The 20957-nt window shown below is 45.6% G+C and overlaps 1 protein-coding gene across 4 annotated transcripts in view; it reads left to right on the top strand.

Moving 5' to 3' along the window:
* The first annotated feature begins 4870 nt into the window (after positions 1 to 4870).
* The window catches only part of TENT4A (terminal nucleotidyltransferase 4A), a 28310-nt gene continuing 12223 nt past the window's right edge, over positions 4871 to 20957 (top strand). For 2 of the 4 annotated variants that reach the window (XM_077933583.1, XM_077933584.1), the window contains exons 1-4: positions 4872 to 5659; positions 10114 to 10237; positions 11911 to 11957; positions 12761 to 12881. In XM_077933583.1, the coding sequence (XP_077789709.1) occupies positions 4980 to 5659; positions 10114 to 10237; positions 11911 to 11957; positions 12761 to 12881 (972 nt within the window). In that variant the 5' untranslated portion in view covers positions 4872 to 4979. Of the gene's footprint in view, positions 5660 to 10113; positions 10238 to 11910; positions 11958 to 12760; positions 12882 to 20957 lie in introns of all 4 variants that reach the window. The other 2 variants (XM_077933586.1, XM_028738425.2) reach the window with 2 other exon arrangements.

Genomic DNA, 20957 nt, shown 5'->3' with positions numbered 1-20957 from the left:
AGGTGGAAGGTTGGGCGCGCGCGCCAAGTTCAAATGCACAGGAAGGAGGCGCAGTAGGCAGCCCGGAAAGAGAGCCGGGTCCTAAAGCCCGGCGCAAGGAGACAGGAGAGTCCGGGGGGTCAGCGTCCGAAGAATCCCGGAAGGAAGAGACCCAGGGGGGCAGAGGGACCCAGAGAAGAACAGTCAGGCGGAAAAGGTGGAGCAGGGCTAGGATATTAAGTTGGTGTACGAGGGGCGGAGATTCAGACGGAGCTTCGCCGATCTAGCTACTAGACGTAGGGTTGCACGCAGCAGCTTGAGAATGAAAACTGTAACTCAATAAAGACTTTTACTTAATGACCGTTGGCTAGCGTGATCCTCTGTGAGCTAGGATCTTGAAGCAACCCTGACACCTAATATCACATGATCACCTCCCTTGGCTAATCCGATGGCTTGTTGTTGTTTAGTCGTGTCCGACTCTTTGTCACCCCATGGACCAGAGCACGCCAGGCACTTCTGTCTTCCACTGCCTCCCGCAGTTTAGTCATATCCGATGGCTTAGTCATATACAAACTTGGCATGGGAGCATAACCTTTGAACTCTGGGCCTGTGTCTAGCAGTATCAAGAAGAGTTAGATCGCCACTGTATTATGGGAGATTCTTCATGAGGAATAAGCTCTTACCAGGGTTGGGAAATACTTCAGTTTTCTAGGTGCCAGGATGTCTCAGTTCACAGACAACAGAGCACTTTGGAATTATTTAGCCAAAGTATCTTCTCCACAATTTTTTGTTGAAGTGCTATTCTACAATTCTATGATTTATAAGTTGCCTAATACAAAAATAGTCTGCACACGACTTACAAACAAAATAAAAACACCAGTAAAAACATGCCAGTCATCACTAATAAACAACTGCAATAACTGCATCTGCAACAGTGAAACATCAACAGTATAGGGGTCAGTATAGCTTGTCACAAGCAGTGAAATGCCTGGGAAAATAGGAAGGTTTTAACATGGTGTCATAAAGGTCTTAAGTTAGTGCCATATTAAGTTTGTGGGATATTTCATAGAATCATAGAATTGTAGAGTTGGAAGGAGCTGCAAGGGGCATCTGATCCAACCTTGCAATGCAGAAATCTTTGGCCCAATGTGGGGCTCGAACCACAAACCTGAGATTAAAAGCCTCATCCTTTACTACTGAGCTATCCCAGTTTCTATTTATTGTACTGTACAGACAATATCAAATTCCTTATAGCCACAGTTATGTCTTTTTACTTTGTCCTTTGTGAAATACCAGAAAAAGCATTGTGAGTTGTCTGTAAAGCTGTCATTCTTGGTGGGTGGATCAAATTTGATCTCTATAGGTCTCTAATAATTTTGTTGTCAATTTGAAATAAGTCTGTTCTGTGAAAAAGCTAAATTTAAATAGAAACCATTAAGCCACAGTATCATGAAGAATTGAGAAATGTGTTGTCAGGTAGCACGCAAATTCAGTGCAAAGCTCTTATAATTTATGCTGTTGGATGGAATTATTTACTTCATAAATCGAATAAAAGCATTTTTTTTCTACCTCTGGTATAATATGAACCTGGAACATTGTGGCATTTTTGGTACTTCAGTGAGGGATAACACTATCAAAATACTTTGTTTGGGGGGGTTTATATACCTGGGTTCAAAATACAGTGTGTCCCCCTTTATAATGCGTGGCAGCAGGGGACTTGTTTTCCCTCTTACTGCATCAGTGTTTTTAAAATTGGAAAGCCTTGTTTTAAGCATGTGTGCACACAGTATGAATAGTACAGTACAGATGTACTTTGATACCAGAGTAAAAAAATCTCCCAAGAAATCGCTGTGAATGTCAATAGTAGAGAGGATAATTGAGATCAACTTACTGCTTTGTCGTTTTTCAAGGCAAGAACTCTTTTAAATAACAGTCATTTTATTATCCAAGTTCTAATTCAACTATCCAGTGTCCCTTTATTAACCCAAAAAGAACTTTTGTGAAGTTAATCTTCCAGAGCAGATTAAATGTTAACTATTCTGTTATTTTCCAGATTCATCCTAATAAAATAGACAGTGAATTAATATTGTACCAGAATCAAGTTATGAGAGAGGCAGATCTGTTTCAAGAATCTCTGGAACATATAGAAACTTATGAGAGGCAAATATGTGACAAGCCGGAGAGTTGAGAATCAGGAGCCTTTTCTCAGTTTAGCAAGTAACCAATTTCAGCTGAGCGACACCGGAAATTAACCTGAGACTGGAGCACCTTCCCTGGGTGGGATGGCTAAAAGAAGTTGGGGTTTTCATAGTTTAGGGAAAGCTAGTGGTGTCCAAACTTTTTTCAAAAAGGGCCAGATTTGATGAAGTGAAGGGCCATGAGGGCCAACCAAAGTTGTTGAGCTTTTTATGATTTTACCCCAGGAAATAAACTGCCACAGGAGCCGGATTAAACTGACCGGCGGACCGTATTAAGCCCCCAAAAGTAGCTTTCTGACCACTAGATGGTGTCGTGGGCCAGAGGTGCTCATCTGACCCCTGGTCACTTGGGTCACTGATGCATCCCAGCCCACTCTACTCTCTGCGACAGTTGGCCACCACGGACAAAAAACTCCTCTCTCTCATCACAGTGGAAATTGAGGCATTCAGGACCAAGCACAGATTTGTATTTAGCACATACTTTACAAACAACAGCACAACCATCTTGTTGCACCTTAAATACGGAGGGGACAGTCCTATAGCAAGATTTGCCAGGCTGAGCATGTTAGGATGCAGTGGATCTCCAGCTGAACTGGAAGGCTCCTGGTGCAGCTGGGCTGAGTCCCCCAACCGAGCTCAGCCAAAAAGGTGCCCATGCCCTTTCCTCCATCCCAGCACAGTAGGGACCCAACTGGGGCAGCCAAGCCCAGTAGATTGCAAGCCAGTGAAAACCCTGAAAATAGAGTGTGGCAGGTATGGGTCAGGGATATATGCTGCACCCTAAGCCTATTCAGCTCAGCCAGGAACTCAGTGGGAGGTGAATCAGCATAAAGGGTTCTCTAACTCAAATTGCATCATGGAAGTCATTGGGGAGAGCCTGATTCCCAGAAATTGGTCACTCTGGAAGGAGAGGGGAGCCTCAGCTACACCCTCTTCCTAATGTGGAGGGCTGGTGGTTGGCACAAATATCCCTTGCACCCCCACATGGGTGCCCCAGGCCTCCACACTCCCAGAACATTGCTTGCTGCCAGGTCCCAACATGCAGATCCCTCTGGGGGGCAGGAAAACTCTGAGCCACCCCTGATAACAACACTGGCCAGCATGTCCCCCCTCCCTGGGACTTTTGAATGGGCTCAGGATAGGTTTATGCACACCTCATTTGCACCAGCTTGCTCTGTACCACCTCCCTGTGCCTAGGATTGTCCTGTAAAGCATACTATAGTAAATCAGTCACACGAGTCTCTGTTTCTGCTGCAACAAACCAGCAGAGCTGTCACTGTTTTTTAGAAAAATCATGCAAACAGCAGCCACTGGTTGGGTAGGACTAAGGATCAAACCTGGCAAAGAGGAGCAATATAATCCTTTCCTCCCCTGCTGTGGTTCTAACAACAACAAAAGGCACATTCCTCCAAAATGGTTGATTTTCTTGGGTGCCAATGGGAGCTTACCTCCCAATGCACACAGCGGCTTCAGAGGAGTTATGTTTGTCAGGATGGTGTCAAGGAAGGAAAGGGCTAACTCCCCCATTCCTACCTGCTACACATAATCCTAAAAATCCTTAGTGCCCCCTGTGGTTGCTATTGCTTTCTTTTCCTTTTTAAAAGTGGCGGTTAAGAACAAAGTTTGGCCTTTGTTGAAGGTGATTAGCAGCAGGTACAGGACATATGGTTGGAAGTGAATATTTTACACATTTAATAACCTTATGGAGTTTACTGCCACAAGGTGTTCTGATGGCCACTTGCTGTACAATAGAACACGACAGGTTCATCAAGAGCTATTGGTAGGCATCTATCATTTTTGGCAAAAATTGTAGTTTTAATCCTTTTCTTCTCAGGGCAAGCTCCCAGCCAAATGCGTTTCCCAACGGATGAACAACTGAGGGAGCGTGCCGAGCTTGGCAGATGAAATGCCTCTGGTGAGCAACACCCAATGCCCCCTTCCACAAGAAGGGACAGCAGGAGGGGTCTTGAAGTTGCCCATCAATAGTTAGCACCTTGACATAGATTAAGCAGGCACATAGCTCTTAAAGTCTTCCTTGCCATGGTTCAAGAGTGGCTGGGGATGGGTGGGGTATAATTATTATTATTCAGATGTACCGTATTTGTATTTAAGTAACAGTATTTTTTTTCTAAATCTCCATCTATATGTATAATTTTGCAGGGGCATTTCTTATGCAAATTCCTGTCATCTTTCATCCTCTGTTTTGATGCGTTTGTCCTCTCTTTTTTTCTATGCATAAACGACCACTTTATGGCAAGCGGGGAAGGAGTTAGAGAGCCAGCAGGTGGAAAAAAATGCCTTCCTTTATCAGGTGGCTTCCTCCAAGTCTGTGGACCACTGAATCTCGCCGGATGCTATTCGGCAGTTGAATGCGCATGCATCCTCTGTGCGCCCCGAGATGCTGGCAGCCCACGCTCCCGGGGTCCCCGAGAAGGCCGGCTTCTCAGCACACGGGCTCCCGCAGCTTTGAGGCTCCTGACGCGGCTGCCTTCCGCCTTTGGGCGGGCCTCTTCCGCGTGCCGAGCCCAGCTGCTGCCTTGGCTGCCTGAAGCCGAAGCGACCCGCGCAGGAGCCAGCGAGCACTCTCGCCTCTCCTAGCTCTAGGCGCTCGGGGCGGGGCGGCGCAGGGCGCAGGCGCGCGGCCTCGGGGGCCTGAGGCGGTTGGCCCCGCCCCTCCCCGCCCCCTCGCGCCGCCTCACAAGTCGGGGCCTTGCGCGCGCGCGCCTGACAGGCCGCCGGAGCCGGCGAGGGAGCGAGCGAGCGAACGGGCGGGGGGAGGGAGGCGCCGGGGCGGATGGATGGATGGATCCCCGCGTGGCCTGGATCCAGCCCGAGCAGAAAGGCCCCGCCAATGCGCTCTGGATGCAGATCTGGGAAACCTCGCAGGGCCGCGGCGGAGGCGGCTCCGGCTCCTCCTCCTCGCCGCGTACGCCCTCCTCGCCGCCGCCCTCGCCCTTCCCTCAGGCAGCCCAGGCCCGCCACTCCCTGTGCCGCTTGACGACGACGCCCGCCGCCAAGCCGCCGCCGCCGCCGCCGCTCCTGACCGAGAGGCCGCCGCCGCCGCCGCCGCTGCTGCACAAGCCTCCTCCGGGGCCTCCGCCCTCCTCCTGCTCCTCCGCGGAGTCCGGCGCTGACAGCCCCGGCGGGCCGCCTTCGTTCCCCTCGCCGCCGCCGCCCTCGGGGTCTCGCCAGGCCTCGCCCGGGGGGAAACCGGCGAAGCGGAGCGGGGAAGCGGCGGCGCAGAGCCCGAGGCCGGCGGACGCCTCGCCCCCGCCCCTGCCCGCCCGCCACCTCCACCAGCACCAGTACCATCCGAGCCGAAGGAAACGGGAGAACAAGGCCAGCACGTATGGGATGAACTACCTGCTCTCCGGAGGAGGCGGCGGCGGCGGCGGGCCTTGTCCCCAAGCCCAGCCCGCGCTCGGCCCCGCTCCGGGCACCCCGTGGAAAAGCAGGCAGCGCTACAGCCCCGGCATCCAAGGGTGAGCCGTTCTGGGCCCTTGCTGGCGACGGGCTCCTCAGCTGTGCGGGGCCAAGACCCCTCGCCTGAAATTCCCCTCCCCAGTGATTGCTTTTAGACTGGGGGGGGGGGGTCCTATTCATAGATACGTTGTAGCCGTGCTAAATCTGGCCCCCTAAGAGGGGGTTTCTACTAAGGCTGCCTGGTGGCTGATTTTTGTAGGCTGAAAGTGCTTGGATGCTTTTAAGACAAGAAATGAATCCTAACAGTAAGGCATTCTCGATTGGACTGACTGAGAAATCCAGTAAATTGGCTTAGGACCTCCATTTAGAATAATAGAATTGTAGAGTTGGGAGGGTCCACAAGGGTCATCTAGTCCAACCCCTTGCAGTGCAGGAATCTTGCCCAACATGGGGCTCAAACCCAGGATTAAGAGTCTTATGTTCTATTGGCTGAGCTATTAACGGAATGAGACAGAGAGGATGATTGTGTGATTTTTCAAGGTGACCTGTGTCTTAATGCAGGGTCGTCTTTGCAGAACACATGTGAAACTTTCCTTTCTATATACACTTAAATTGGGGTCTAAGTCACTTTGTGATCAGTGGTCATACTTCAGAGTAAAATGAGGTTGTGGCTGAAAGGTGTCCACTTTCCGTGAAGCCTGTAGTTAGGAATGGCTGTTCTGCCCATGTGTTTTAGGTGTAACAGTTCAAAATCATTTTTCACCTGGTTTAGTATTATAGCTATGATACTGAGCTTCAAAGGAGGAATTCCCTAGTACAGTAACAATGAACTCCCTAGGTAACCTTTGGAGAACCGCTCTCATCCCTGCCCCAGTATATCTGCAATATTAGAATAGCGCTGACTTACATTGCGGTTGTGATTGTTTATCACCTGCCCTTCATCCTAAGGTCCCAAGGTGGGTTACAACAATTAAAACAATGTTAGAAACGGCTTACAATTCCAGAAATGAGGGGAGTCTTAAAAATATAAACATCGACTGTCAAAGCCCAGGTTATAAGAGGTTTGTCTTCAACATTCCCTGAAAGTTGAACAATGAAAATGCTAAACAGACCCCTGTGGGGAAGGAGTTCCATATCTTAGGGGCTGCCACAGAGAATGCCTTCTCCCACACCACTGTGAGCTTCTGAGGACAGTGGAACAAACCAATAGCAGCTCCTCTGACAATCTTGGCATCCCCAAAAGGACTGTTATATAGATTGCAGGCAAAGTTGCACGAATTTTGGCTGGCCTTGGTAGTGAGATAAAATAGTTGCCAGGACTACTCCTGTAGATGTAAGATGTTGTCCATAGTAAAGAAATCAGAGACCTATCCCCCACCACTTAAAGCTAAAAAGGTGAAGGGGTTTGTTCTGCTACTGCGCTCTTGAGGTTCTCCAAGTACAATAATACACAAGCAACAAATCTCCCCCTCACCTTTCTCTCTGCCTTGCAGCTGAAGAGGGGAAAACAATTGGAGGCAGTAAAATTCTGAATAATACCAGTTGCTAGAAATCACAGGGAGAGTGCTCTTGTGCTTTAAATCTGCTTGCTGGTTTCCTACAGGCATTTGGTTGGCCACTGTCAGAAGAGGATGCTGGTCTAGATGGGCAGTTGGCCTGGTCTAGCAGGCTTTCTCCAGCTGCTAGGTTGGGATGAAGGCGGGTTTGTCACACATGCCAGAGTGGAACCTCTTAACAAATTTTTGCATTGTATCTATAAACTTTGAGGTGTGCATGTGTTCAAAGCGTAGCCATCTATCAGCAGAAGCCTTAGGAGTTTGTGGAGGGGAGTTTTATGTGAAAGGGGTTGCACCCTTGTATATTTTTTCTAGTACTGAGGAATGCTCTCTTTTATTAGACAGCAACAGCATCTGTATACATGTGATCTCCATAATCTGGACCAGCAGGAAATAGTTTGTAACCCATTGTAAGCAAAAGGTTGTCAGAAGTGGTTGTCTCTCTATTTTTATCTTATGCCACACTCACATGGCAGCCATTTTGTGTTATGCCATGCCTTCTCCATGGCTGCTATGTTGCAACTGGTGCCCTCAGCACACTCTCAAAATTTGAAATGTGCTCACTAGTCCAAAAACGTTGGCAACTGCTTTATGCTATACAGTGATTGAGGGCACAGGGCCTGAACATGTTACCACTTTATGTAATGAGGAGGGTCTGAAGAGTGGGAAAGGGAAATATGTCCTTTTTATATTCTTTTTCCTGAAGCATCCCCTGTATTGCAAAGATCAGTCTTTTAACCTCATGACACACATTCATTCACACACACACACCCCGTGGCCTGGTTCTAATCCTCAATATTCCAGGATACTGTAACATGTTAGTGTCTTGAGCAGACCTTCTCTCCTGAACTGTGCTAAACATTTTGTAAGCCCTGAAATCTTACAGGATGTTTTTTAAATTTCTTTTTTATTTTTGAAAAGATTTACAAACGTTATGTGTACATACAATACAACCTGCTTATCTAGAAGATGCCTAAGAATGTAGATTTTTGATCCTATTTTGCAATGGCCTTGATTTGCTGTCAAACTAATTATGTGAAGTGATGTTGCACACCCAAATGTGTATATTAGGAAAACTTGTATCACACCTAAAGCACTAATCAAGGAGCCATAATTAGCTGCAGCTGTCAGATATACACAATGGCAGAACTGGGATTGCTCTTCCATCTCATAATGTGGAATGACCCTAAGATGGAGCTTAGAAAGCTACAACTTCCCTTAAAGCTAGTTGTCCCAGTCTCTCTCATGTGCTCTATTATTAAGCATACTTTTGATACTTTGATGGGACTTGTGTAATATTAAAATTGTGGTTGTCCCACATGTTTTAATGTGTGTGTACATGTATTGGGAAGCCATTGTCATTCAGTTGTATGTGTGAGAGAGTTTATATTGGATTATTCCATGTGGTTTGAACACTGTCCTACATGTCACATGAGAAAGACATAATGTATGGCCAAGGTTATGCCATGAAATAAAAATCCATTGACAGTTTACTGTGACCTGTGATCAGTTCCTTAACTCTAATCTCAATACCCAGAATCTATAATTTGTTTCCTGTAGTAGCTGTTGTGCCTATCATCCTTAAATATCTGATCCTCTGAGGCCTAGTTGAATTAATGATTTCTACTGCAAATCAGTTCTGAGTGTTAATAATAATAATAATAATAATAATAATAATAATAATAATAATAATTTAGTTATACCCCACCCATCTGACTGGGTTTCCCCAGCCACTCTGGTTTGCTCCCAACAAATTATTAAAACACGATAAAACATCAAACATTAAAAACTTCCTTAAACAGAGCTGCGTTCAGATGTCTTATAAAAGTCAGGTAGTGTTTATTTTCTTGACATCTGATGGGAGAGTGTTCCACAAGGCGGGCACCACTACTGAGAAGGCCCTCTGCCTGCTTCCCTGTAACCTCACTTCTTGCAGTGAGGGAACTGCCAGAAGGCCCTTGGCTGAACGAGGCCTAACGATGGGGGTGGAGACGTTCCTTCAGGTATACTGTTAGGATTCAGAACAGTACTCTGGTTTATGAATAAAACATATTCATATGTTTGCTGTCTCTGTAAACACCAGAAACATACCCTTAGAGTATACAGACAACCCTAGTTGAAAAAACTTTCTAAATGTATTTAGTGCCAAGGCGTTAATATTTGTTAAATTATTCTTTACTCATTATAATTACAGTCGTACCTTGGTTGTCAAACTTAATCCGTTTCACTCCCGAAACAGTTCGAAAACCAAGGCACAGCTTCCGATTGGCTGCAGAAACTTCCTGCACCCATTTGGAAGCTGCGTCGGACATTCGGCCTCCCAAAAATGTTCACAAACTGGAACATTCACTTTCGGGTTTGTGGCGTTCGGGAGCCAAAACATCCAAGTACCAAGGCATTCAACAACCAAGGTACAGCTGTACTGCAGCTCACCAAAACTATTTTGTCTTTTCAGGTTGCATATTTTGCTTCCTGCACACAAACTGCTTTCTAGGAATGGAATTTCCTCCAAATTACATAATAATCATTGGAAATTTTGCTATTTATAGAATATTCTAGTTCACACTGTTCTAAATTCAAATTTGTGTACTTTTTCATACCAATGGATGAATTTTCAGACTACAGTGGTACCTCGGGTTACAGACACTTCAGGTTACAGACTCCACTAACCCAGAAATAGTACCTCAGGTTAAGAACTTTGCTTCAGGATGGGAACAGAAATTGTGCTCCGGAGACGCAGCGACAGCAGGAGGCCCCATTAGCTAAAGTGGTGCTTCAGGTTAAGAACAGTTTCAGGTTAAGAACAGACCTCCAGAACGAATTAAGTTCTTAACCCGAGATACCACTGTAATTTAATGTACTTTTTCATACTAATGGATGGAAGTTTTGCTTTAGAAACCCAGACTTGGATCTTAGGTATAAATAATTAAAAAATATTTTTTTATTCTTCCCCATAGGCTTCATGAAGAAATAATTGACTTTTATGCCTTCATGTCCCCTCGTCCTGAAGAAGAAGTCATGAGAAGAGAAGTAGTGAAAAGAATAAAAATGGTCATCAAAGATCTTTGGCCTACAGCAGATGTGAGTACATCTCAGACTGGTATTTTAGGTCCCCAAGCTCTTCTCAACTCCATTCTCACCATAATGTGGGTGGACTGGGCACAACATAGGGTTGACTTCCTTATGTCTTCTGACCCAAATCAAAAGCCTTGGGGTAAACAAGGTTTCTTTCTAAGTGCTGTGCCACGTTGATGGCTTCCATAGGATCCTTTTGTCTCTGTTTATTTAAAATGATGTACAGTGGTGCCTCGCAAGACGAAAAGAATCCGTTCCACGAGTCTCTTCGTCTTGCGGTTTTTTCGTCTTGCGAAGCAAGCCCATTAGCGGATTAGCGCTATTAGCGGCTTAGCGGGCTTAGCGGATCAGCTGATAAGCGGCTTAGCGGATCAGCTGTTAAGCGGCTTAGCGGATCAGCTGATAAGCAGCTTAGCGATCAGTTGTTAAGCGGCTTAGCGGATCAGCTGATAAGCGGCTTAGCGGCTTGGGAAAAAGGGGGGGGGGAGGGAAAAAAAACCCTGCAGGAACTCGCAAGACATTTTCGTCTTGCGAAGCAAGCCCATAGGAAATTCGTTTTGCGAAGCACCTCCAAAACGGAAGACCCTTTCGTCTAGCGGGTTTTCCGCCTTGCGAGGCATTCGTCTTGCGGGGCACCACTGTATACAATGGCTAGCATTCAGTAGATCCAAAGTGTTGTGGAAACTTCCCTTATTATACTAAATTTATCCCCCCCCCCCCATGAAAACACATCAGTAGGCTTTTTGTCATAAAAGCCATCCCAATAAAACTATTTATATTTATGACACTGGAGGGACAGCTGTGCACTGCTTCAGATATTGTGACTACATTCATGTCTCTTAGCCTTAAAGCTGGATATGGGGATAGGTGCAGAGAGACAGTAGTCAGAGTGTTCCACTGTGATTTGCCATCTATGAAAATGCTGCTTTGCACTGTCCCTTCCCAATCTGGGCACATTCTTATTAGGAAACATTGAAACCTTTATTGTGGTATGCCTCCTTTTCAGAATCTGTTTTGTTTTTGATCTTCGTTACTGATGAGACGCCTGCCAGAAAAATCACAATCTTGGTAATAAATATTACAAAGCATAAATATTTGTCTTTCCTTGTTAATTCAGTTTTATAAATTGGTTTCATTCAAGTAATAGGAATGTGTTGAGGGCTCCCTCATCCCCATGTAGGGTTTCTGACCTCCTGGTTTTCTGTAACCTACAGTTTTCCATGACAACTGAATCAAACAAACTCTGGTTAGAGTAAACCAGTAAAGAAATAATTCACTTCTGATTACCAAATCATTTGATTAGCAATCGAGTAGCATGACCTTTTAAACAAGCCAGTTAGTTTTTGAGTGGAAGAAGCAAATAACAGTAAAAGGAACTGTTTCTGAAGATAAAGGCATGTGGATTTCCGTGAGGGATTTTTCAGTTCAGCGTTCAGAATTGTGAGATCTGAATCATAGAATCATAGAGTTGGAATAGACCACAAGGGCCATCGAGTCCAACCCCCTGCCAAGCAGGAAACACCATCAGAGCACTCCTGACATATGGTTGTCAAGCCTCTGCTTAAAGACCTCCAAAGAAGGAGACTCCACCACACTCCTTGGCAGCAAATTCCACTGTTGAACAGCTCTTACTGTCAGGAAGTTCTTCCTAATGTTAATGTCTGCATTTTCTTTTGCAGGTTCAGATATTTGGAAGTTTTAGTACAGGGCTCTATCTGCCAACTAGGTAAGCCTTGACTAACATTTCCAGCTCTCAGTGTATTTTGTTAATAATGCTATCATACAAAAGGGATTTTTTGTTCTTTCCAGTCTTAAAATCAATACAGGGAAGACACCAAAAGGAAGGGGAAGGAAATTGAATCGGGGATAAACATGCAATGATTTCCGTTAACATGAACTTAGGTTTAGTATGTGCTATGTAAAACGTAGGTTTACATAGTATGGTATGTAATGGGAATATGTTAATATATCTTCATTATATCCGTCCTTGAATTTGGCATAACTTTTTAAGCTAAGTCTTATTTAGCAGAATTGTTTGTGTGATACTGACTTTTCACTGAGGTGTTTCATAGCATTCAACATATCACATCACTATGTATGCTAGCATTTTAGACTTCTACTCTGTAATATTCTGGCAGATATAGAGTAATGATTATGAATAATAACTGACCTTAGCAATTGTTTTCCAGAGTTTAAATATTTCTATAAATGCAGAAAGGAAAGTATGTACACATGTAGGCAGTAATCTGGGCCTTTTTAAAATTTAACCAGATTGCCAACATTATGTGACAAAATACACAAAACACACAAACACTTATACCTGTGTGTGGTGCTCTTGGTTGAGGCTGCAATGTAATAACTCCACAGTCTGTTATCCTGTATTCATTTTCCTACTTTTAGAAGCCCTCCTATTCTGTTTGAGGGGATTAGTAGTAAGGTTAGTCTACTGAAGACTGAATTTAACAATCTTCAAAGGAATATTAATGTGTAATCCTCTAATGAACTTTATGTATATTGTATTATCTATAGTGATATCGATTTAGTCGTTTTTGGGAAATGGGAGAGCCCCCCTCTACAGCTTCTGGAACAAGCACTAAGGAAACACAATGTGGCTGAGCCATATTCAATTAAAGTACTTGACAAAGCTACGGTAAGTAACAGGAACAAGCTATATTCCATTTTAGAAACTCAAGCTATTTAGTATGATTTTTTTAAAAAAATGCAGCTGTTTTTATGCTGTGTTGAATCTCAATACTTCTGCTTCTGAAGATGCAGGTTTCTGGCTCAACGGCTTTATCTGAGTTTGTAATAGTAGTATTTGAATCCTAAACTTATTTTTTATTTCACAAAATGTATATTCTGCTTGATCATAAAAACCTCAAAACTGTTTATAAAAGGAGTAAGTAGGATAATAAGATTATCTAAACAACAACAACAACAACAACAACAACAACAACAAGAAGAATAATTTATTATTTGTACCCCGCCCATCTGGGCGGCTTCCACAGAAACCAAAAATACACTAAAATATCACACATTAAAAACTTCCCTGAACAGGGCTTCCTTAAGATTTCTTCTGAATGTCAGGTAGTTGTTTATCGCTTTGACATCTGATAGGAGGGCGTTCCACAGGGCGGGCGCCACTACCGAGAAGGCCTTCTGCCTGGTTCCCTGTAGCTTTGCTTCTCGCAATGAGGGAACCGCCAGAAGGCCCTCGGCGCTGGACCTCAGCATCCCGGGAGAACGATGGGGGTGGAGATGCTCCTTCAGGTATACTGGGCTGAGGCCGTTTAGGGCTTTAAAGGTCAACACCAGCACTTTGAATTCTGCTCGGAAACGTACTAGGAGCCAATGTAGGTCTTTCAAGACCGGTGTTATGTGGTCTCGGCAGCCGCCCCCAGTCACCAGTCTAGCCGCCGCATTCTGGATTAGTTGTAGTTTGCGGGTCACCTTCAAAGGTAGTCCCACATAGAGCGCATTGCAGTAGTCCAAGCGGGAGATAACTAGAGCATGCACCACTTAGGCGAGACAGTCCGCGGGCAGGTAGGGTCTCAGCCTGCGTACCAGGTGGAGTTGGTAGACAGCTGCCCTGGATACAGAATTGACCTGCGCGTCCATGGATAGCTGTGAGTCCAAAATGACTCCCAGGCTACGCACCTGGTCCTTCAGGGCACAGTTACCCCATTCAGGACCAGGGAGTCCTCCACACCAGCCCGCCCCCTGTCCCCCCAAAACAGTACTTCTGTCTTGTCAGAATTCAACTTTAATCCATTAGCCGCCATCCATCCTCCAACCGCCTCCAGGCACTCACACAGGACCTTCACCGCCTTCACTGGTTCTGATTTGAAAGAGAGGTAGAGCTGGGTATAATCTGCATATTGATGGACACCCAGTCCAAACCCCCTGATGATCTCTCCCAGCGGCTTCATATAGATGTTAAAAAGCATGGGGGAGAGGTCGAAACCCTGAGGCACCCCACAAGTGAGAGCCCAGGGGTCTGAACACTCATCCCCCAACACCACTTTCTGAACACTGCCCAGGAGGAAGGAGCGAAACCACTGTATAACAGTGCCCCCAGCTCCCAGCCCCTCTAGACGGTCCAGGAGGATGTTATGGTCGATTGTATCAAAGGCCACTGAGAGATCCAGCAGAACTAGGAAACAACTCTTACCTTTGTCCCTAGCTCGCCGGAGATCATCAACCAGCACAACCAAGGCAGTTTCAGTCCCATGATGAGGCCTGAATCCCGATTGGAAGGGATCCAAATGGTCCGCATCCTCCAGGCCTGGAGTTGTTTAGCAACCACTTGCTCAATCACCTTGCCCAAGAATGGAAGATTTGAGACTGGGCGATAGTTGGCCATACTGGCCAGGTCTAAAGATGGTTTTTTAAGAAGCGGTTTAAAGACCGCCTCTTTCAGCGGATCTGGGAATGTTCCCTCACAGAGGAAAGCATTCACCACCCCACAGAGCCCATCACCCAGCCCTTCCCGGCTTGCTTTTATTAGCCAGGATGGGTAAGGATCAAGGATCCAGGTGGTTGGTTTCTCGCGTCCAAGCAGCCTGTCCACATCCTCGGGGGTAACGGATTAAAATTGATTCCATGCAACTTGACCAGGGAGCAGGGCTCTAGCACTCTCCCGACCCAGCCCTGCTCCCATGGTGGTGTCTAGCTCCTTCCGAATATGAGTGATTTTATCTGCAAAAAAACTTTGCAAAATTGTTGCAGGAGATCTTGGGGTCTTTACAAGGCCCCGGTGGTAAAGGTAGTTCCCTTAAATTGCAGATCACCTGAAAGAGTCTCCTGCTACTATTTTCTGCAGATGCAATAGAGGTGGTGAAGAAAGTCTTCTTCGCCGTCGCTATCGCCACTTGGTAGGCTCGACGTTGAGCTCTAACCTGTGTCCGGTCAGATTCGGAATGAGTTTTCTGCCACCGACGCTCTAGCCGTCTCAGTGATTGTTTCATCGCCCTCAGCTCCGAAGAAAACCACGGGGCTGTCCGGGCTCCATGCAATCGGAGAGGGCGCTTCGGAGCCAGACAGTCGATAGCCCTGGTTAACTCTGCATTCCAGCGGGCCACCAGGGAATCAGCTGAAAGGCCATCAACATGGGATAAAGCATCCCCTACCACTCTCTGGAAACCACTTGGATCCATTAAGTGGTGGGGGCGGACCATCCGAATTGGTCCCACCTCCCTGCAGAGGGGAAGGGTCACGGAGAAGTCCAGTTGCACCAGGAAGTGATCTGACCATGGCACTTCTTTTGTTTCACTTTTACTTAGTGTCAGATCACCCACGTCACTAGAGGTGAATACCAGGTCCAAGGCATGTCTATGACTATGAGTTGGGCCAAACTTATTCAGGGACAGCCCCATGGAGGCCATGCTTTCCACGAAGTCCCGAGTGGCCCCTTGTAAGGTCGTGTCAGCATGGATGTTAAAATCCCCTAGGACAACCAAACTAGGTTTCTCCAGGAGAACATCCGCCATGACCTGAAGCAGCTCGGACAGGGAATCCTTGGTGCAGTGGGGAGGTCGGTACACCAAAAGGATTCCTGTACTGCCCCTATTGCCCAACTTCCAGAATATGCACTCAGAAAACTGGGTCTTCCCAGTAGGACGCCTGATGCAAGCTAATGACTTCCTAAAAATCACTGCAACGCCCCCCTCCCCGCCCACATGACCTGGGTTGCTGTGCGTAAGAGAAACCTGGAGGGCAAGCAGCGGCAAGGACAGGCCCATCTGCTTCCTCCAACCACGTCTCTGTCACACATGCCAAGTCAAATCCTCCATCCACAATCAGGTCGTGGATGGCAGTGGTTTTATTCATCATTGACCTGGCATTACACAGCAACACCTTCAGGTCATGTGGGTTTCCCCTGTTGATTCCAGTATCCATCCGGTCAAGGCCAGACCCGGAGGCAGGGATAGTCCTCAAACAACGACTAAACCTGCCTCCTCGGTAATGACATGGTCTGGTCTTAGCGTAACTCCTCCTCCTGCCCATGATCACCGAGATCGGATGTCCCAGTGCCTCCCCCCCTGTGGAACTTGTCCCAGCCATTGTGTTGGCTGGTGCCCCACTCCCAGGCAGCCCTGATCCCGCCCCTTAAAAACAAAACACAAACTATACAGAACCAATAAAACAACAAAAAACAAAAACAGAACAATTATTCTAAAATTAATCCCCAACCAAATATCCATCCCACCCACCCACCGCCAACAAAGGAAAAAAGGAAAAAAAGAAATAAAAATTTAAATTGCCACCAACTGCTTGAGGACATTATAAAACACATTAACCACTTGGAACAGGGAAGCAATGGCAGAACACTTCCCACACTTCCCCAAAAGTTTGTTCCAAATAAGGGCCTGGGCCACACCCCCTGGGCCAGTTGGAGAAGGCCCTGGAAAGGAGCAGGCCCTGCAGTCCTCACCACAGCCGATGGTTAAAACAGCTAATTGAAACATTCAAATCAGCATTTTTTATCTTTTGTAACTAGACATGCCTGAGGAGCACATAAAAACTGTATTTAACGTATTATTAGAATTATTTTTTAAATCTTAGGATTATTTTATAGTAATTTGGTTACTTATTTTATAATCCATTTTGCAATTATTGATGTGCAGAAAATACCAGATGTAGAGTTAAGCTTGTTTTGGTTATCCTGCATCTTTTCTTTGAACATTGCATCAAGTAGACTTCCTTCCATTTACCCATCAATGACCTGAAACCTCTTGTAAATTTCTTCAGCAAAACTACTACTTCACATTCATTGTTCAAATATAGTTCTCATTGATTAGCAGCACTTCAAAAAAACCCCAAAACATTTTTCTTTTCCTTTCTTAGTTCAAAATAACTTGCAAATATATTGCATATTTCCTTAAAAATGCTTCCCTTTTGGAAACTTCCTTGTAGTTTTCTCTTTTATTGGACTTCCTATCAAATTCCCAGTATTGCAATTGATTCATGGTTATCACTGTTTATGACTGTCACTGTTCACGAATATGTTCTCCACAAATTTAATAAATAACAACAACAACAATAATAATAATAATAATAATAAATAAAAATAAAAGTTGCTTGCAGTTTTCATTATCTTGATTAATTCTTCCAAATTAGCTCACCTCATTATATGTGGTCCAAATAACCCAAAACATAAGTGTTACATTTCTGTTATTATTCAGACTGATCGCTCAGTAGTTAAGTTTGTTATAATCATTTGTTCATGTGATACAGATATACTCTACATGCCAACTTGAGAACCATTTCTGGGTCCTGATATAAAATCTTCAGTCTACCAACCATAAACTTAGCCATTTGTTTGCCTTTGTCTTGTTTGATTTTTCGTCCATGAGTTAAGGTCCTGACAACTTCGCTGACAAATGGTGTTCAGTGTCTATACTGCCCCCAGCTTTGCTGATGCTGACACTGGAAGATTCCTCCTGGCACATGCTAGGCTGCCTTTAGCCTGTGAGTCATAGCTTCAGAGGATTTGCAATAGTTAGCACACTTCCCAGACACATCTAGTTTGTAGGCTGCCTTTGTTTTGATGGTGCCTTGGGGCTTTAGTCCTTATTGTCTTACTGTGTCATTTTTTCTGAAGTTAAGTGGTCAAATTATACATCTCCAAATTTGTTTTGAAATGCTGGTAATATTGGTAGGTCCAAGGGTTCAAAGGTTCAATCCATCACTTGAACTCTCAGTAAACAGATACAGATTCTGTATTTAGACTAGAGCATCACTGTAAATGAGCTGGTGTTTGATGCCATAATAGTAAATGTGCTTGGGAGTTAGATAGAGCCTGTGGTGTGAATGGACATGTACCCTGTTTTTTTAAAGATTTCTATGTCTAAGACACCAAATCTTGAGTTTTGGTGTAATAAACTTGGTTGTACATGAAACTCTCAGCAGGTGATTCAACTCTGATCCTGTTTTATTTGGAGAGAGTGACTTTAAAAAGTGGTGGAACATTATCTTACCCAGGGGATTTCTTTTTTCAAAGACAGCATGGTGAATCTTCAAACTCTTTAAACTTACAGTGAGACGCACAGTGTAGTTGCTAACAACATAGACCCAGCTTGCATGCTGTGTTGAACTAATGGCTTAACATGAGTGAGCAAAAGTATGAGTTCTCAGAGTGAAGATTGCAGCTGCAGCACTCTTCCCCCGTTTGGTGTCATTCTATCCAGGGCTAAGCTGTGTTTGACTTAATGTTATGTCTGAACCAGCACGTGTGCTTTGCCTTGCTCTAGAGCGTGCGTCTGCAAAGTAAGGCCCGTGGGCCGGATCCGGCCCAATAGTCTTCTAAACCCGGCCTACGGCGTGGATCTGCTTGTTTGGCTACGCCAGCGTGCGCATTCTTTCCCTCTCCCTCACACGGTGGCGGTGGCATCTCCTCCTCCCTCCTCCTGACTTCTCCCCGCCTTGTGGAGGAAAGGGGCTGGACTTTGATTGGTGCCAGCAGCATTGTTTCCCTCTCATTGGTGCCAGCGGCTTTCTTTCCTCCTTCCTCCCTCCTTCTGGCTTCTCTGCGCCACCATTACTAAGCCAAGATCACCAGGGAGGGAGGAGGAGGAGGAGGGATGGGGCCAGGCTGCCAAGAGGTGACAATGAGCTGCTAGAGCTGAGGGGAGTCCCCGGAATGGTGCCTTTGGGAGAATCAGAGACTGAGGTACGGAGGAAAGAACCGCTCCTCCTTTCCAGCTCCCACCCCACTCCCCACACACAACTACACACAGCCCCATCAGCTGCCAGTTCCGAGGAGGGCTGGGGCCACCGCCAGCAGCAGCAGCAGCAGCAGCAGCAGCAGCAGGAACTGCTGAGTGGGTGAGAGAACTGGGAAGACCAGAGCTGCCTTTTCTCCTCCCTCCCTCCCTTCCTTCCTCGTCCAAGGAGCGGGGGGTGGGGGGAATGGTCGGATGCCTCCCGTGCTTGCTTCCTAGCTTGCTCTGGTCCCTGACAGGTGATGATGGCCTGAGCTGGCGGGGAGGGTCGGAGGCTGCTCTACCAGGTTCTGGTGCTGGTGGTGCCGGCTGCCAGCTGGTCACGGATCCCCCAGAGAGGGAGGAGGATGATGAAGAGGAGAGGAGATGGCAAGGAAAGGGGCAGCATACCATCTCTTTCCTTTTGCTGCCTGACCCCCCCTTCATGCTTTCTGTTTTTGTTTTTTTTTAAAATAACCACAGGTCTTCCGTTCTTGCCTTTCTCTCCCACACCCGCATCTCATTTTTGTTCTTTCTGGTCGTCTCCCCCCCCCCCCCCCCAATCTTGCCACAGCAAACTTTCCTCTCAGGCGCAAGTGGCCTCTTTCCCCTCCAACCTTTCCATAACTCCATAGGGTGGATAGCAGGACTTTTGGAAACGGCGGTAGGAGGCGGGCCTGTGTGGTGCTGGTTGCAATTCTTTCGTGTTCTTTCTTGCCTCTGTAAAAAACAACAACCCCACCCCAGATTGTATTGTTTTTCTTGTTTTTTTGTGCACTACTAATAAAATAGGTGCAGTGTGCATAGGAATTTGCTCATATTTTTTTCAAACTATAATCTGGCCCCCGACAGTATCTGAGGGACACTGATTCGGCCCCCTGTTTAAAAAGTTTGAGGACTCCTCTAGAGAGACCATAAACTGAAACCAACTTTGATTACTTCTTATAGTTTGTTTGCGGGACACAACACAGTGCCAAGCCATGACTTAGCCTTGGACCAAAGCAGGAATGCAGCAAATGCAGTCTCCTTCCTGGCAACATGCTCACTGTGCTAAGCCATATTTTGACTTAGCATTACATGCAAACTGGGCCAAATAACACAGTAGGGAATCAGCATCATATTTATTATTTGTTAAAGTTGTTCATCACTTTAAAAAAAGTAGCAAAGTGACTTGCAAGAAAAAATATACAAAAATAAATAACCTAAATAAAAATACAAGGCTGAAGCATAATATTTAGCAGCAAGTTTCAGGGGCAAGCCAACCCATTTTCCTGCTAGAATAAAAACTTTTTGGTCTGACATTTGAAGACGATGTGGGAAACGACCAGTCTGATCACTCAGGTCAGGGTGACCCAGCAGAGAGAGCTCTACCAAATACCTACCAACTGTATCTGGTGGTGGGACACAAAACAATGCCTCCCCAAAACTTTGAGTTAAATAGACATATTCATACACTAAGTGATGGTTCTTAAAGCTTAGAGCTTTAAAAACCATAACCAGCACTTTGAATTGGGCTCGGAAATGAACTGGAAGCCAATACAAATGGAATTGTGCTGGTGTTGCATGGTTTACAAAACTGAGACTGATTTATTGAAAGTATTTTTATCCCTTTCTTCAGCAAAAAAAGGCTATGAGAACAGCATACAAATGTCAGTACTAAGGCAGTCCCTGCTCTCAGGCTTATGATCTAATTAAAAAGACTTAACACAAAAGGGGAAAAAGTTTGAGAGAGAGAAGGACAAAAGAAAATTATGGAACTCTGATTGATTATTGATTAGAGATCTAGCTGCTGCATTTCTTTGGCCAGCTGAAATTTCCAGTTACTTTTTTTAAGGCAGCCCCATGTTGCGCCTCTTAATCATGATCTTAATATGTGATCATGACTAGGTCTCCCTTCTCAAAGAATGGGCTCACCAGCCTAAACAGAGCAGAAACACTGGTCAAAACTGCTTCCTCACAACTATTAAATAAATACAATTTAAATCTCCATCCCAAGGTGAGCACCTGAATCTGCACAAGTGTAC

This window comes from Podarcis muralis, chromosome 8 (genome assembly GCF_964188315.1).
Source record: "Podarcis muralis chromosome 8, rPodMur119.hap1.1, whole genome shotgun sequence".
Lineage (NCBI taxonomy): Eukaryota > Metazoa > Chordata > Lepidosauria > Squamata > Lacertidae > Podarcis > Podarcis muralis.
The sequence above is the reverse complement of the archived record's forward strand: the minus strand, read 5'-3'. Positions and strand labels throughout refer to the sequence as shown.